The sequence below is a fragment of the Zosterops lateralis genome, assembly GCF_965231275.1.
Source record: "Zosterops lateralis genome assembly, chromosome: 3".
NCBI classification, from domain to species: Eukaryota; Metazoa; Chordata; class Aves; order Passeriformes; family Zosteropidae; genus Zosterops; species Zosterops lateralis.
This window is the reverse complement of record NC_139764.1, coordinates 53,951,516-53,967,138: the sequence shown is the minus strand read 5'-3', so window position 1 is coordinate 53,967,138 and position 15,623 is coordinate 53,951,516. Positions and strand designations below refer to the sequence as shown.

The 15,623-nt window shown below is 39.4% G+C and overlaps 1 protein-coding gene across 1 annotated transcript in view; it reads left to right on the top strand.

Annotated features, from left to right (window-relative positions):
- Positions 1-15,623, top strand: part of TIAM2 (TIAM Rac1 associated GEF 2) — a 139,917-nt gene that overhangs the window by 67,166 nt on the left and 57,128 nt on the right. Inside the window, exons 9-11 of the mRNA XM_083856087.1 lie at positions 7,197-7,382; positions 8,301-8,447; positions 11,865-11,927. Coding sequence (XP_083712213.1) covers positions 7,197-7,382; positions 8,301-8,447; positions 11,865-11,927 — 396 coding nt within the window. The remainder of the gene's footprint in view (positions 1-7,196; positions 7,383-8,300; positions 8,448-11,864; positions 11,928-15,623) is intronic.

Here is a 15,623-nt window from a genome sequence, read left to right as displayed (position 1 = left end):
ATAGCCTTTCTCCTTTTCCATCCTCTTCCTTAGAAAAACAACCACCAAATGTCAACTTGCTCTTTCCTTTCAGTTCTGTATTGACTTAAAACCAATACTTCTCTGCTGAAGACTTAATAATTCTCAGGGCTTTAAAAGTGGCCAAAACCTTTTTTGTTTCACAAAAAGCAGGTTGTAACCACCACCTGAAAGGCAGTTGTACAAGGAAACTTGCACTTCTAGGGTTGCTACAGGTATTTTGATATACAAAATCATTCTTTTGGTGTCCAGCAAACGGACTAGAGAGGCTCATCAGATACTATCTGGTAAATTTTGTGAATTTGAAGGCAATCAATTGATCAAACCAGTGCTAAACAGAAGTGCAAACAAACAAACAACAACAGCAACAAAGGACAAAATGTTGCTTTTCTAGAGAAATTGTTGTTTTATATGTTTTTGTAATTGTTTTTGACACTATCAAACTGGTTGAGAAATGTTTTCAGTCTTGTGGCTTATATGAGGGATTCTCTCTATCTGCGTTTACTGGCCCAATAACAATAATAATATTAATAATAGTATGATTAATAATAATAGACTTTGTAAGTGTTTAAGAGAAAATTGTAGCCCTTCACAAAGTTATTGGTAATGTTGGTCAGTTTAGAAGACATCAATGAAGCTTCTGCAAGATGGCAATGTGGCTGGAAATCTCACAAGTCTGCACATGCCAGCTACAGCCACGTACATTTTTATTACTATGTAAAATAAATACGTTGTGTGTGATGGTATTCTCCCAATATGTAACTTCTTCCCTCAAATGAAGATAATTAGGACAAAAGGTAGCAAGTTTGACAATCTCCTGGTGCTGAGATGAATTTGAAAGCCTTTCTTTAAAGAAGTTTTGGTTTTCCTAGATGTTTAACCTGCTAGAGAAACCTCAGTGTTTGCTATAAATACGGAGCCCTGTTAGTGAAAGGGATTATTAGCATTTATTCAGAGCTCTTTTAACAAAATATTGCACATTAAGGCAGAAGTAAAGCTGCTCTGCCTGCAGAACTGGTTTTAATGGGGTGGAAAATCTCTCTCGCAGGAGAGGGCACTGCAGCCCTGTGTGTAATTTTTATGCAGTTGGTACATAAGTCTATCCTGATGTCTCACTTTAGAACAATAGTATGATTAATAGTTGCTTGAAAGCATTATGGAGTTTTGTCTTCAAATTTTAATATGTTGGTATAATCATGTTTTCCAAGCTATTCAGAGGTTTCTGATGTGATTCATATTTTCTCTGCATATAATTCTTAACTTTTCAGAGGGTGGGGAACATGTGTATTTACTTGCAGGCACTGAAATGGTAAAGCATTAATGAGAAGAACAGGCATATGCTTAGAGATACTTTTTTTGTAAGTTTTCATGTGTGTCCTCCACCTAAAAGTAGTTTGTCGCAATTTAAAAAAAAAAAAAAAAAAAAAAAAAAGGGAAAGGGATCAGTAAGATGGTGGTCTGTTTATTTTGGGTAGTCATTAAATCCATTAGTACCTTTCTTCTTTCTTCCTTTCCCTGTAGTAGTCTTCAGCTTTTTACAAAGAGCGTAACTTCATTTCTTTGTTTTTAAAATTTACTTGACTCTCTTTTCTCTTGCATTTGAAGAAAGATGATTGGAATAGGTCTGGGAATTTATTCTTCAGCCTCCACAAAGCTCAAATTTCGTGTCTTAACTTTCTATAAAGCATCTGATGAAATATTTTCTGACATTGAGATCCAAATTCTCAACAACACTCAAAGACAGTCTTTTCAGGGACCTTTGCTAACACATGCCATCATTGCTGCAGACTGGAATCTCAATACACAGTAACTTTTCACTTTTCCATAGCCTCTTAAACTGAAAAAAAACCCCCATTGTCCAAGCTTGTTAGAATGGATCTTCAGTTTGTGTGGTCTTTGAACTGGCTAAAGCATAGCTCTGCTTTCTGAGAGGTTAGTTCAGTTTCTTTCCAGGTGTTACTCTTCAGTAAGGATGCTCCTTCCCTACATCATTAGCAAAGTACTTCTTAGTAGTAGTAGTCTGGGAGTGAAATGAGTTGGCAGACACTTCCCTAACAGAAAGTTAGGAAAGTTAATCTCCATTCTCTCTGAACTGTTGTTACTGTTTTACAGATGGGTGATTTTCCCTCTTTGTTTTGCAGTGATTTAGCATAAAGTAATGAAAAATGAATGTGGAGTTGCACAGCATTATCTCATACAATAGAGCTGGTGGGGCAGCCTGTTCAGAAAGGGTTGGTGATCTGGGTTTTGGAGAGGGCAGCTGGATAATAAAATTCAGTGGCTTCCTTACTCAAATCCCTAGCTATAGACATATATGTGGTACCATCAAGTTCCGTCAGATATTCAACAAGATGTAAATTGGGTACACATGTGTCCACTTCTATGCTATCAGTGGTATTGGAAATAAGATTACCTCTGTCTGTTTTGGTTAAAAATTATGAAAATTCTGTTCCTCCAATGCAACCAAAAAGATGACGTTTATTGTAAAAAAACCTCCATTGTCTTGATTTTTCAGGAAGATTTCTTAACCTCCTTTAAGTCACCATGCAAATGAAGAATGAAGTGTTGCTAATTGCACATGAATGTTGTACTCTATTACAATGCCTTCTTTATGTCTTTAAAGTAAAAGTTATGATAGCATCTCAGTAGTGTTTTCTGAAGTAATGGAATTTCTGGAAGAGTGATTTTTTTCTTCTTTGAGTTCTCTTTAGGAAGTAATGACAATAAAAATCTGTTCCCTGTCCCCAGAAACCAAGTGACTCATTTCTCCAGATGGATACAATATGTATTGTGTCTGAGAACCAAGGACTGGAATGCAGAGAGTTTGGTGTTGTTTGCAATGTGGTTGAAAAGCTGTACATATAGAACAGCAGCAGAAGTTTCTTCTCAATCCATAGAGTTCCGTACATCAGCCTGCAGAAACACTTTCCATCTGAAAATAAGAGATTGTGTAGGGAAAAATTGAGAATTTTTATTGCTATAGGTAGTGAATTGTGTCAGCAAGGCCCTCATGCTTCTGCATGGTATAAGAACTACTACTAAATAAAATCAATTTTGAAGGCTTAAATATTGAGAGAAGGCCTGCCTTCCTGTACATCTTTTCTTTTGTGCTCCTTTGAATAGGTGCCAAGTGAAAAGCTGGTGTTTTGTTATCAGGTGAGCTGTTCAGGAAGTTTTTTCCATCCTTCTTCTAGGTCCTTGACATGTTGTTACCTTGGATTGATGCAGCATCATTTCTGGCTGAGATTTACACCATTCACACACTGGTTTGGGTTTTATTATACTGAGCTCTTTTTACTTTGTAAAAAGTGTGTTTGCAAATGAGACAATTCTTCCTCAGTCCCCCAAAGGATACTGTTCGCACTGTAGTGTACGAAGGACGAGGGGCCAGGGGCCATCCCTGAGCCACACTGCCTTCACTGGGACTGTTGAGGCTTTCCCTTTCAGTCTGCACACCCCAAACCTGTTCCAGCCGAGGTGCTGGTGCCACTGCAAATGTTACCTGCAAAGAGAACTGTAGAGCATGTAGGCATTATGAATCCCCAAATCACATGCTGGAAACTGTTAGTGTGTATATATTCACCCCTGTTTTCCCAAGCTCCCACTTTAATGTTTAAGCATAGAAAACCTAGCAGGTTTATTGACCTGAGAGAGATCTGCTTTCAAACAACTTCCTTTAGCCCCTCTGTTTGTGCGACTTAAAATATAATTAATTTGCATTTTTTTTTCTTAGTGCCTGAACAGATTTTTCACTAACCTGGAGGAGAATTGACTATTTATGTTCTGAAAATGATCATTACTGCTGAAGTACTGCCAAAAGTACCATGCTGATCTTCCTTTGTGTGTTAGCTCTTAATAGCTCAATCCTGCACTAAGTCTTTGATGCAAAAGCTTACCCCTCACATAATTACTGTCTTGTCTTTGCTTCCTTGCATGAGTTCTCCTGGTCCAGGCTAAATAATTCTCAAGGCTTCCCACATTTCACTGCTTCTTATCTCTCTACCACAGCTTCCTTTTCCACTCTACCTTACAGGATCCTGCTAGGTTTGATACATTTATTTGGGTGTCCCCCTCTTGCCTTTCTCCCAAGCTCTTTCATGCTGCCATTAAACAGAGAAATCCTTGCTTAACATTTACCTGGACTGACAATAATATCCTCCCTTTCCTCTGGAAAGACCCTTTAATGCTTTCACATTTCATATATGCTGACTTGTCTTGGTATACATCACTTGGGGCCATATCTCTTATATCTTTTCAGACTCACTTCATGCTGGTGTTAGCCTTTGTCACCCATTCCTGCTCCCACAGCTGGCTGCTGCATCCACTTTTTTCTGCTTGCTTTTGAGCAGATTTCAAAAGGGCTGTTTTTGTCTGTGCATGATGAAGTTAAGTCCTTGAGCCTTCTTTCGGGTAGTCCTCCCACGTGGGGCAGAGATTTGCCTCACACAATAGCAGAGTAGGGATTGCAGCAGTGAGTCTGCAGGCTGTAAATTAACTTCATGGACCAGGTCATACTGTGCTTTGAAGTTGTTGCTTTTTTATTTGTGTGCTTCTCCCGTTTATTCTTCAAGAATATAAATCTCTAGGAAGAATTATCATAGTTTAAAAGCCTTAGACAAATAGCAGCTGGTATTGGTTCACGGTCTCCAATTGGTTCCAGACATCCCTGGTTTTGATAAGACTACAAGACAATCCCAGAAATTCCTTGCCTACAGCTTTTGCTAATGCCATTAAATGTAACATTGTGATTACCGATGCTTTTGGAGCTGATTAGCCAGTATCCTGTGTGACTGATAAACAATGTAATTTAATTTTTTCCTCAGAATGCTCCCATGTCGTACCCCATTCCCCCTTCTTAGATTATCTTTATTTTAAAATACAACTTCATGCAAATGTTTAATGGGGATTTTGAAGAAAGCCCGAGACACACAAGGATGCCTCTGCTCAGCCTATGTTCAATGAGGACAGGATGCTCCACTCCAGCAGTGCCCAGAACAAGGCTTGCTCTGTTCCTGAGCTGTTAAAAGTTGACTTGGCTCTGTACCAACAGAGGTGTCATCTCGAAGGGAAAGACATTACCTGAGCTTGTAGCTTTTGGCTTTGTGAAAAGCTGACAACCATGTTTTCGTTCTACTTGGATGTTGACACAGAGAAACAGCTCATCTCGCAGTCTCCTGTTGGAGTCGTCCCATGCGTAAAGTACTGGCAAGCAGAAGAATGCCCTGAGAAGCATCTGAGAGCACAAAGAAAGCATAAAAAGAGGGGAAATTATCAAATAAACCCAAGGAAAAGAAAGATTATTCTTTCTGGAGTGCAGAGGATGTGTGTTTCAAATGTTTGTGATGAGAGATTAGATAAGGCATCTTAGTTATGTCTATCTCTGTCCATTTTCACTAGACTTCTGAGAATTGATCTCATGATAAGCTTTTGTAAATTCTCTCTTTTCTTTTTAGTAGTTATTCTTTGAAAGGTTTTTTAAGTGTACTGTAAATTGCAATTTTAATTTCATACCTGTACAAAATGGTATATTGTCTTCTATTTCTTCACCCTACTTACCAAATACCTCTTACTTCCAAAAATAACTGATGCCAAAATTTGTGAGCACATGTGTAAGGAAGCTGGACTGGGTGGGGTCCCTATTGGTTGTTGTACAAACCTTAGCTCTGTTTTGTTAACAGGGCCTATTTTGCCCTTTCTTTGCTTAGTTCTTAATTCTTGAAAGTAAAGTGTCAAAATAGTTGTTTAATTCTTGAAATATTTGGCAGCATTATAAGGAAGCTAAACTGATTTTGCTTCTAAACGAGCCTAAAGGGCATAGTCCACCTAAGGTTTTTATATTTGTCAGCTTGTTTCATGAGTCACAAAGGTGCTTGTGCCAGCCTTGGCTAACCTCAGTGTGAGGTGGTAATGTCCTGGGCATGTGGGGACAGGCAGGTGTGCCAGAAAAAGGTATGAAGCCAATGCTCATTAGAGAAAACGTGATGAACTTTCTCCACAGCCCTAAACCACCTGTTGAACAGGCAGCGTGCAGTGACTGGAGCTGACATTGGAGGATCTGTGTTGGCAGGAGATTTCAACAATTGTCAGTACACAATCTTGGTGTACCTTGACCTAGTAGACGTGCCTTTTCTGCCTTCTCATTTTTCAATGTGCTTGCTGCCTTTTTTATTTGCACTACCTATAGGTATTACTGTATGCTGTACATTAATTGTACAATCTGCAGGGCAGATTTTTGCTGCAACTACCACTGTGTAAGTTGGGGAAATGAAGAGCAAATTTTTACTTTGGTGCAGTACATAAGAATATGTGCTTAAATAAGTGTGTATGTTTTAAATGTGTGAATATATTTGTTTAAATCAGTGTGTATCTACACAAATATCTTAAAATCTGTCATCTAAACCTTGATTCAGAGCTTTCAGTATAGTAAATGTTTTAGTCTTCACTTTCCTAATTTTATATTGCTACTGGGTTGTTTCATCTTCATGTACCTCTGCTAGATATTTTAAGAATTGCATACTTACATTCCTACTTTTGGGGCAGTGGTTTTTATTGGGTCTATATAGCTGTTTTTATGCAGTTTGCCTGGGTGTAATCATGTATTACCCTATTAGTCAGAGCAAGAACCATGAGTATTGTCTCCTGTTTACAGTTAGAGGAACCGTAGGATGGTAGTAAAGAATGAAGAGAACCTAAAACTGCAGCTATTTTGCTTTGTGCAGTGTGTTAGAGTAGCTGTTTTCTACTTTGCTTTCAGCCAGCCAGCTACACAATCTAAGCTAAAAAAACAAGACTAATTTCCTAAAAAGGGGGTGTGGGAGGAAAGAAAGAAAGAAAGAAAGAAAGAAAAAAAAAAAAAAAAAAAAAAAAGAAAGCAAGCCTTTGTGAGGGTTGTGTTTTTACGTAACTATTTTTGTGGCTATCAAACTACCCGAAGTTCATGGTATGTTCATCTTGTCAGTATGTGTTTAAGACCACCAGCTTTGTTTTATTTCAAGTCATCTTTAGGGTTGATGTAACACAATATGACTGAATGTGTTTTGGCAGAGAGTAACTAATCTAATTCATATACTACCAGATGAAAGCAATTTACAATGGGTTTGGGGTAGTGCTCGAATTTTCAGTGCAGCCCACAAAGACATTTTTCCCCCATTTAATTGTCCCTTTTTATATCCAAACAGATCCAGCAATGGGAACAGAACCTGGAAAAATTTAACATGGACCTTTTCCGAATGCGATGTTACCTGTCCAGTTTGCAAGGTGGGGAGCTCCCCAACCCAAAGAGCCTTTTGGCTGCTGCCAGTCGTCCTTCAAAATTGGCACTGGGGAGGCTCGGCATTTTCTCTGTCTCATCCTTCCATGCACTGGTAAGTCCAAGTGCACTTTCATGGGTGTGTTACACAAAATCACCATGTGCTTAAATGTGGAGTTGTGCTGGAATAATACATGGATGCACCCACATGCATTGCTTAGGCAACCCTGTACCCCTCTCACTCTCTCCTTGACTGCAAGTGCATTTTCTTCTACAGGATATGGCCATGATTATTTTATTTTTTTTTTTTTGGTCTCAGAGGACTCCAGACTTGGAGTCCCTCCTAAAAATGAAGTATTCTTAGAATAGGCTAAAGCTAGAGACAATTCAAAATTAAATGTCACTTTTTTAAAGAACTGTGGGTTGTGTTTCTAAAGAAGAATGAGTGAGTTCCTCAGCTGCTGTAGCCTTTTGTCACCCCTTCAGCTTCAAGGGAAGTACAGCAGCAGCAGGTTCGCCTCTGCTCTTTAACCTTGGCAAGGCTGCAAGGCTGATCTTGGCAGAGAGGGTAGTACTGAAAGACCCATCAGGGAATGTGTTCCTCTCTGCCACTGTTTTTATCTGTGTGGTTTGTGCCATTCTTTGTTAATAACTCAATGCCATAGCATTTATCTCCTATGCTTGGGAATTTGGAGAGTCTGTCTTCCTCTAGCAATTTCATATCTGAATGATACATTATTATTCTTCTTCAGAGCCCTTTTATTAGCTTTTGTTTTACAGAGCAATATTTTCTCAGATTCTCCCTTCCTGTGGCTTCTAATTTTGCCCCATGACAAAAAAATTATGCTGCCACGACCCTGGAATACTGAAGCAAGCATCACTGCTGAAAGTTTAAAACATTGTCCTTGCACTTTGGCATGTTACACTGAGATGAACTGAAGTAACCCCCATTTGATGCCTCAGGTTGAAATAACTGTCAATAATTTGCTGTTATAGAAGTGATACAGGAGGGTTTGTCTCTATGTTCAAATAGATCTGCTCCAGGGATGAAGCTGCTCTCAGGAAACGTACCCTGTCTCTGTCGCAAAGGGTTCGAAGTAAGAAGGGTTTATTTTCTTCTCTAAAAGGACTGGACACATTGGCAAGAAAAGGAAAAGAAAAGCGACCTTCCATAACTCAGGTAGATCTTATTCGCTGGGGATAGCATAGAATGGCTTGTTTCTTCTGGGGTTCATCCTGCAAGGTGCTGTTGGTGCACAGGATAGAAGACATTTTTCCATAAAACCTGCATCCAAGGTTTCAGTAAGTGTAGCCAACTTGCAAGGGATCATTATCCATGAAGAGTATATGTCTAATTTGGGTTTTTTTGTGTGATAAATAAGATCACACAAAATAATTTTGTGTGATAAATAAGATCACTTATCTATCTATAAGATAGATAAGATTGGTGAATGACAGATTTTGACCCAGTAATTTAATTATCTGCATAAGAACATCAGGTTGGAATTTATAACAAAACTTCCTTTCTGGAACATTGCTAACTGTTGGGAAGTAGGATTTTTTTCAAGATAGCCTCTGTGCACACTCCTTAACAAACAGTGTGCGTTTGTTTGTGACTGGGACTCTGAAGCACTGTTGCAATTCAATATAGAGTGGCATAGGTGAGTTTTCAAGGGAAAAAGCGACTCTGCAAAGACAGACATTTTTGGCATGGCCTCTTAAAGCAGCACACACTTCCTGGAAGTGCATTTTAGCCACCAGGAGAAGACTGCAGTCATGCAGGGAGTCAGCTCTCAGTATAGACAGCTGACAAATAATACCAGACCACTGTGCACTGAAGACTTGGCTCAGGTTTGGTGTGCAGGGTCAGGCTGGTTCTTGGGAAAGGGACTATGCTGATATGTGCCCCCACTGAAGGGCTGTGTCACTGGTGAAACCACAGCAGTTTGCTGCCTTTTCCCTGAAAAAAAAAGGTAAATAAGAGCAGAGATGCTTCTTGACAGAGAGGCAGAAGTTACAGGGGTGCACTCTCACTCAGAACACTGCTGTTTTGACCAGCCTCTGCCATGTCTGCTGTTGCTCCTGCAAAGCAGTATTTTGTGCATTGTTCATTAGGTAACTTTGTTCCTGTTGTTCCCTGGCCTTTGATTTTATTAGTCACAAAATCTCTGATCAGCACTTGAAAATAGGCTGTTCTTGCATGTCTGGTGGTCTGTTGCAGAACACTTAAACAAGCCTATCTGTACATGTCCTGCAGTAGACACAGAGCTGACCCAACAGATTCAATGTTGCAAAATAACACATCAGGATTTTCTGGTCTAGTCGTTTGTAGTTTTAATAGGTAAATATGACTGGCATTAAACTTCTGCCTGTTACACGTTTTGTCACATAGATCAAGGTGTGTTAACATGGTGAAATTGATTAATAAAACTCAAGCCTGTCTTACAAAAGAAGGAACTAAAGGAGAAATTTTCCCTAGGTCATCTTTTTCACATAACTTCCCCTGTGTTCCCCAGCAGCAGAGTCTGGTCGGGGAGTCCTGCACCTGTATTTCTTTAATATGAGCCCTGAGAGAAGGAACGTTATGCCCTTTAGCTCTTCTTCCAGCAGAGCTGATATCTCACACTGTTTTTAACTGGGTAATACGTCTTCTCTTGTGCTTTATAGCCCATGAAGGGGATTCTGTGGAGCTCAGGGACAGGAAATCTTATATCTATGGCAAGGAGAGGAGGCTCCTGCTGCCCTCCCAGTGCTTTTCTGAGCAAAGAGAAGGGAGGCCTATTGCAGACCCAATGGGTCTTTACCCTTCTTATTCCAAACCTTGCAACAAGTTGGCCCAAAAATGTTTTCATTTTCATATATGAGCCTTGATTTTTTTTTTTATTTTATTTTTGTAATTAAACATCCTGCAATACAAGGAAATATAAATGCTGAGTGTTGCCCGTAAAAGTGAGGAATTTTTATGGGCATGGCTTGAAAACTGACCCATGAACCTAGAAGATGGCTGAAAAGAGAGCCACATCCTTGCTCAGACTTGTGCATATACACATAATTCTATATCAAAATCAGAATAGGCCTGAGGATAACTTTCTTGTCTCTTTCAGCTAATTGGGTTAAGCAGAGAAGTGGGGTTACTTTTCTGCTCATTGTGTTGAGATGATTCTGTCAAACAATAGATTAAAAAAAGCGTTGCTTTCTTGGATTTAAGCTCATTTGACTGAAGCTGGTATGTTTTAATCTCCAGTACCCTAGCTCCAAAATCAGATGTTATATTCTTGAACATCATTGTGTCAGAGAAGTTTTTAATTTTATCTTGTTTATTTTTATGGCATTAATAAAAATGTTCAGAGTTTCTGTGCTGGGAAGCTTTCGTAAACATTAATGAAGTGCTCAGTCTTCTCCAAATCAGTTAAAACTGCACTGTAGCAGATGGGGGATGTCTAGGCTCACATTATCCTCAGTTTCTTAAATGCTTATCTGCTTTCTTCTGTCTAAATGGTGAACTGTTTTGACAAATCATAAGCAATAAAATACTTTGATTAAATCTGTGGGTGAGACCAGGAAGTTCAGAAGTGGTACCCTTTATTTGCATTGGCAGAAACTGGATTTTGTATGAAATGCAGAGTTTGTTGTTGTCTTGGATTGTCTGAAAGGCTTTTGCAAATACTAAAACCTCCCAAAAGCTCAGCAGTAAGTCTGATATTGTCCTAATTTGTTGACTACAGAAGGAGTTTAAAAAATGGTTTTTATATTTACAGTTTAGGAGGGTAATGTTATAACTTGCAAATTTCAGTGTCATACATAAAATGTATAGGTCTACCCTTGTGTTTACACCAACCTTATCACTGAAATATCTGTATCCATAGCCATTAATTTGATTGGGGGTGGGGGGAAAAAGCTCAGCGCCTTTGTGAGATACCAGTTGTTAAATTTCCAAAGCATGTGGGCAATGTATGTCGCAGGTCCAGCCTTCATCACTCCCAAAATAGACACAGTAGTCAGCTACTTCCATTACTTAATAGTGTGGGGTTTGGGTCAACTATGCCTTTAAAGCTAAGCTAAAAGTTTCAATTGATAGTGCCAAGAAAACTGGTTAGAAAAGATGAAAAACTGTAGGGTAGAAGGTTTTACAAACCAGCAACAGTGATTTGAAATCATGATGAGATTGAAGTCATGATGAGATTTGTAGCTCTCCCTAACAGTATCCTGAAGAGAGAAATTTATAATTCTAATATAGTGTATGATTTGAAGGTAAATGACTTTAATCTTTATCAAAATAGTAGATAGGAAAAAACAAGAACATGTTCTATACATATTTGAATCAGAGTATGCATGTAGTTTAAAAGAGAAAAACTGCTTGAATTTTCTTTATATGGAGTGACTTGTATTTCTTTATTACTTATAGTCAGAATAAAGCAATAAAAAGTACAAAAAGATCCCTGGGGCTTAGCAGGTTGATATATATTACTTAATTTAGTTTTATTTTTTGTTTTTGGTTTTGGTTTTGGTTTTTTTTCAGTGGATTTACCCCAAACAGATAAGATGTAAAGGTATTTATTTGTTCAACCTACTTATTTATCTGTGATATTTTCAATAGGTTTTTGATTCAGCAGGAGGACATGGATTTGCTGGTGTGCAGAATTCAGCCAACTCTGCTGAGGTATGATATGCTCTCATTCTGCATCATCATGTTTTTGAATTCCTGAAGGCATTTCTCTAAGGTAATGGTGGGGCTAGTTCAGAGACCCTGAAGAGGTTCATAAAATGTATGTATTGTTAGATGACAGGATTATAACTCTGCTAATGAAACCACTTTGACATAAGTTTCTGAGCATTCATGGTAAGCTTTAAAAAAACAAAACCCCTAGAAGCTCTTCACACATTAATGCATACAGTCTGTATGCTGTGGGAGAGACTTAGGGCCAAGCTTGTCTGAAAACATCCTTCCCAGAATGGCAAATCATAGGAGGGTTTTGACTGGAAGAGACCTTTATAGGTTGTCTAGTCCAACCCCCTACAATAAACATGAAAATCTTCAACTAGATCAGGCTGCTCAGAGTCCTGTACAGTCTGACCTTGATAGTTTCCAGGGATGGGATGAAACCCAAGATATGTTTTTCCCCTTTGTCTGCTTCAACAGAACCTTTGTATTTTGAGTTTATGGCAATAAAATCTATGTAAAGTCTGTGGACCATCTCATCAGAGAAGTGAGATTTAATATAAACCTGGAGATTGCCCAAGTAAAGGAGAAGGATGGAGCATCCCTCAGCTGCATTACCCAATAAATAGCTGTGATTGATATTCTCTGATGCCCAGGAGGAGGAGATTTGGTGCTTTGCCCTGCCTGGCCTCAGTCATGGTCCTTCTCTATTCCTTCAGCCTCCCTGGGACATAGTGTTTCATCCCCCAGTCTGGAAGGACTTCTCCCACTGACAGCAGCTAATCCTGTAACACTGTTTTGCCTTCTGAAAGTATCTTCACATTTTGTCTGTTTTTTGAAAAAGTGAATCGAAATACCTGAATTACCTTTGTTACTTGGCCACTTGCCTGTTATTTCCTGGAGTGGGAAATTATTTAAACCAAATCACTCCTCTCTTTTCAAAATAAGTTGTAATTATGAGGTTGAAATCAATTCCTGTAGAGAACACTTAACAAATTCCTCCAAAATGTACCATTGTGGGTGGTGTGACACGTCATTGATGTCCCGTCTCAGAGACAGCAAACACAATTCATTCCTGTTCAAACATGTGGAAAGGTTTGCCACATGAGAAGTGACCAAATCTCTTGGGGCACAGCCCCTGCAGGTTTCTCCTGGAGGGCTGTGACACCAATCCCTTGGTTAGATGCCAACCCCCTTGGGGCTGGGAGGTTGATGGAGCTGCCTTATACAAGAGGGTCTGGTGTGGTTCTCCTGTCCTCTGGCCTAACAGAAGCATTTAATCCTTCTGAACCCCTCTGAGGAGACATGGAAATGTTTTGAAAGCACTAGAGAGCAGGCAGAATGAAATGCTCTTTCTTTGGTCAAGTGTCAGCAAAGAGACAAGGTCTGCCCCAGCTCTAGATAAAGCAGCCTTCTCCAAATTCAGGCAGGGATTCACAGCCCTGTTCCCCAGGTAGAGGGGAACCACCAGAGATGGCTGCATGTTTTAGGCCAGAATTAAAAAATTTAGCAGGGTTGTCTTTCAAGACTAGAAAAACCCACACAATTTAGATGCTGAGCAGCGCTCTGGAGCTAGAAAAACATTTTTTTTTCCTTATTATTTCAACCCTATTTCTGAACCTTTTTTCAATGGGTACTAAATACAGCGTGGGCATTTTTAAGAGCCTGACATTTTGGTGAATCATACAACAACTCAGAAATGATTCATCATAAGTTCGAAAACCGTTACTCTGGCATCAGCCTGGTTTCACTGGCTGATTTAAAATGAAAAAAAAACAAACCCAAAAGCAGCATCAAAACTTTTATGAAATGCTGCCTGGGGAGGATAGCAAATGACAAATAGTGAAGTCTGCCAGGGAAGCTGTATTTTCCCTGAAAAGGATGATAAAACCAGAGGCAAATAGTGGGAGGAAATTATGAAGTAACCTATTGGTCCAGCAGCAGCCCTGTGGCACAACATGTGACAGTCTGCAAATCCTGGCACCTCTTTCTGGAAAATTGGATGGGTTGTTATAGCTTCATGTGGCAATGAATGAATGAACTATTGTGGAATTGGTCACTGCAAGCATAACAGGAAAAAAAATCCCTTTTCATGTCAGATTTTCTGAGATGGAAAATGTGGATGAAGCAACGGTTCCTTGACTGCAGTTAAGGAACACAGTCATGTTTAATAACAGAGGGAAGTTTATCTTAAATTGTATGCTTGAGCATCAGTGTACATGGCAAGGAAAGGATGTAGCTTACATTGGCTGCAGAGCTTTTTGTCCTGTTACAAAAGCTTACATCAAAAGGTGGCCTTGAACCTATTTCTCATCACCTTAATCCTCAGTGATATGAGGTTATGTTGTTTTTCATCTCTGGCAATAGTGAAATTTATTTCAGTTGCACAGATTTGCAGGGCAATAAACCAGTGTAGTAGTTGCAAGCCTCCCTTGCTGAGGCAACCATAGCCTTGGTTTTCCCTGGAGGAAGCCACGAGGGAAATTCAGCCTGATTCATTTGTGCTAATCTCTTAGAGCCTTCCCACCTTGCCCCCTTTCTCCCTTCTATTATTTACACTGTGGAGATAGGTCAGGCTTCATTCTCAGGCAGTTGATTTAGTGCTGAGAGGACTACAGTTCCACAGGAGTGATCTTCAACATCAGCAGTGTTATGAGCAGGCTGTACCTACAGCCACCAAGGTCAAACTTCACCTGGTGTAGATTTCAACACTATGTTAATTGCAGTATGTAACATGACTCCTGTTATGTACAAGTTGATGGATTTCAGTAGGATTTCCATCACCTATGTTAATTGAAATTTCATGTTCAACTAGTTAAAAGGGGCTAGCTGAGCCAGACAGACAAGATTAATGAATAGACTTAGTTCATTAATATTATTCCACCAAACCAGTGTTATTCTGGCATCACATTATTACTATGCCACAATCTGGGTTGTCTGTAACCTGAATTTCTGCATTGTTTGGTAATTACCTGGATAGGGTTGCTTGCTTCATCGTTTTTACAGCCACAGTTGTTATTTTGCAAAAAGAAAATAATATTGGTTTCTCTCTTGCTACTGACAGATTGTTGTCAATAACTTTGTTGCCTGCAGCAAGGGAAAGAGTTCTTGTGCGATTTTTGCAGTGGCTTTTAATTGTGGTGCACTGCTGGGCTTGTGTCCTGGTGGAGAGGGGGCAGAACTGGGTAATGAAGGGTCTTTATGTAGGCAACAAATCCCCCCCAGCCCAACAAACAAACAAACAAACAAAAAATACTAACAAAAAGCATGAAGGAGGTAAGGATGCCTGGGAACAGCTCGGGATATCTTAAGATATGCCTTGGGTGAAAGTCTTGCCATTCTATGGAGTCATTGTCCCTTTCCAGTGACTGCGTGGGGAACCAAGGGACCTCATCTGCATAAACTTAAATGCCTTGATATAGGTAATTATGTGATGTACGAATAGGCTGACCCAAATAATATGTGAAGCTCAAAATTCTGAACAACTCTATGTGTTTGTCTTCTTTTGTGGCTTTCCTTTGAAACGTGCAGCCTGAAGTTCAGTACGGGGAAAAAGTGTGAAAGTGAAAGGTGAGAAAGTGACAGGGAATTTATTTAGGACTGATGTTATTTGACCAAGCAGAGTGGCATTGGAAAGAGGGAAAATGTGGAGCAAAATGGTAAACAGGCAAATAACCCTCTGCTGCCAATGAAACA